At 30.3% G+C, this 2981-nt stretch overlaps 1 protein-coding gene across 1 annotated transcript in view; it reads left to right on the forward strand.

Moving 5' to 3' along the window:
• Positions 1-282: 282 nt before the first annotated feature.
• EPHA5 (EPH receptor A5) overlaps positions 283-2981 on the forward strand; it is a gene marked incomplete at its 5' end in the record, with an annotated part of 293683 nt that continues 290984 nt past the window's right edge. Inside the window, one exon of the mRNA XM_006902399.1 lies at positions 283-438. Within this exon, the coding sequence (XP_006902461.1) occupies positions 283-438 (156 nt within the window). The remainder of the gene's footprint in view (positions 439-2981) is intronic.

Raw genomic sequence — 2981 nt, forward strand, 5'->3', positions numbered from 1 at the left:
TACAATTTTTATAAACTTTTTGTTGTAAAATTATTTACAGACACACATACACACACATAAATATGCATTCTATCCATGTTTAATTTATGACCTTAAAAGGGACTTTTGGTTATTTGAATATACCCTGGTATTTATGAGTTAACATAAGAAAACATTTTGAAATTGATGCAAGGATGTATGTTATATGTAATCTGTATTTACTAATCAAATATGAATATTATTCACGAAACCAACACAGCATCTCTTCCAGGGAAAAGCTTAGTGTCTTATTTCTCTTGACAGTGTGCAGACCTGGGTTCTTCAAAGCCTCACCTCACAGCCAGAGCTGCAGCAAATGTCCACCTCACAGTTATACCAATGAGGAAGCTTCAACCTCTTGTGTCTGTGAAAAGGATTATTTCAGGAGGGAGTCTGATCCACCCACAATGGCATGCACAAGTAAGGAAACCCATGAATATATGGTGATTCTAACTTTCACCAGTTTGAAAAAAAAATAGCATGAATGAACCTTTCATATGCCACTCTCTGTTTTTATGAAAACAGACATAATGCTGAACTCCCAATATAGTTTTTACCAAATTTCAATTTCCTTGAAAAACATTGAAAAATGCTTTTCACTTATTGTTCAAAGAAACAGCTTTCCTTAATTTCAAATTCTAATATCTAAGCCTCACATCTATAAATTTTCCTTTATTCTGTGATGCATTTTAGTGTTTAAAATATTCATATATATTATTTTGCATAGGTCTGCTTCCAGTTCACACTAATGTCTTATTTTTTTAAAAAATAAATTCTTCCTGAGTCAGTATTCTGATCACATAACTATGCAGTAAAAGGCCCCTTCTACTTCTTCATCTAACCTGTCCCATTTTGCAGCAAAGGACATTCATAAAATAATACAGAACATTCTTTAAGAAGGTAGAGAGTTGTTAGTAAGTTAGCTTTAAGTCAAACAGAAAACAGGCCTTTTTATAAGTTAGATGTAAACATTTGTTTCCTTTTAGTGAGTGTCCTTATTTAATATTAATAACATTTTTTGGTCATATGTTTGAAGTAGATACATGTAAAACATTACTGGTTGAAATCCAATTTTTCCAGTGGATGGATCCAATACCTATATAAATATACCTAAATATCTATATACTTGAATATAATCACAACATCTATATGCTTAAATATCTACCAATACTCTTGTCACTTTTTTAAATACTCCACGTGTTTAGGTGAAGAAAACATAGACACACATTTGCCTGATGATACTACTCTAATTTTTTTCTACTGTCACATTCTCTTATGCAAATAAAACAAAATCCTAATAGACAAAAGAAAAGAACACATTTCTTACCTCCTCTTGTATGTTTTTGATTTCTGTGACTGACTTTATTTTACAGTTTTGATTTGCATAAGTTGTATTCTAAGGAGTACTGGTTGCTTAATGGTTAAGAGCTGTGCTGTTTACTCAGAGGTTGGCATTTCTAGCCCCTCTAGAGGCTACAGGGGAAAAAAGAATTGATGACTGTCATAAATATGGAAGTCTAGAAATCCTTATATGCAGTTATACTTCCCTCGTATTAGGTTATGAGTTAATATCAAATTGGCAACAAATTGTGTTAGAAATGTGCACATATGGACAAAGAGTATATGTGAATACAGTCTGTGAACTCAGGTCCTAAATGAGAGTCATGTAAATCTTGAGAATAGAAGTTGTTTCTTACTGTTGTTGACCACTATTTTAAAAAAAATTAGTATTCTTTAAATAAACAATAAATAACAAAATATACTATGAAATAACCATAAACATTTTAAAAACAGTATTTTACTGTTAGGACAGAGCAGGGTTTAGGGCTCTAGTACAAAGGGTCGCTATGAGTCAAAAGAGACTCAATGACAAATAACAACATTTCACTGTTGGGCAAATATGTTTTATGAGGCTATCATTTAATTTACATTACTTATCTATATATTTTAAAAGAAAATATTTTATATCAAGTTTAATGATGTTGTAGGTAACTATTTTATTTGATTTCTAATAATAATTGCTAAACAATTCCTCTTCAAATAAGTGAATGATATCATTAAATATATTTGAATAGAAAAGATAGAAATTATGATTAACTGTGATGTGTATGAGTTGCAGTAGATATTCTTCAGAACAAAAGAATATCCAAATAATTAGGGAATGAAGAAAGGAATCTTGCTAGGCAATAGAGGAGTAAATTAAGAATAAAAAAAATTCTCTTGAATTATCATTTGATTGTCATTAGTTTTTACTATTTTTTATGTACCTCCGGCATGATATTTTTCCTCATAAATGTGGGGCCTCTCTCTGTTAATGTAGTAGCTTTGGTAACGGTTTGAGGGCTATGCTTTAGGGAAAGATATACATCACCCTCACTTAGGACCTGAGTTCACAAACAGAATTCACATTTACTCTGTCCAAATGTGCTGAATTCTAATACTGTTCCGCAAATGAACACTACTAATTTCTCCATCACATGTTAAGACTCATGTATACAATATTCCTAATCAATACTTTCTGAGTGTTTATGTGGTTTTAGTGCAGTATAGTATTACAAATACTACCATTGACCCCTTTGAAGAGATAGATAGTTGAATTGGTATTTGTGTAAAGATATTGGATTTTTATTTTTTTAAAATTTAAATTAATGATTACTTTATTCTTTGCAATATTTTTTTAATTTTGAAAATAGAATTTTATGAATCAGAAGAAGAAAGTGAGAGAAATGCAATTGCCAGTGTTTTGATAATTGTTTTTAAAACAAGTATACTTCTGTAGATCACATACCATATAGGGTATCAATGAGATAGAGTAAATCAATTGCGTTCTTTTTCAGACACATTAATCTGATCTCATTTTCAACTCTGCTTTATTAATTCACTTAAATTTGCATTAAAGTATCAAAACTGCCCCTACTCAAGTGTTGAAGGTTTAATATTAATAAATATCTCTAATATATTTT

This window comes from Elephantulus edwardii, unplaced genomic scaffold (genome assembly GCF_000299155.1).
Source record: "Elephantulus edwardii isolate Elephantulus edwardi_28Jun2011 unplaced genomic scaffold, EleEdw1.0 scaffold00406, whole genome shotgun sequence".
NCBI classification, from domain to species: domain Eukaryota; kingdom Metazoa; phylum Chordata; class Mammalia; order Macroscelidea; family Macroscelididae; genus Elephantulus; species Elephantulus edwardii.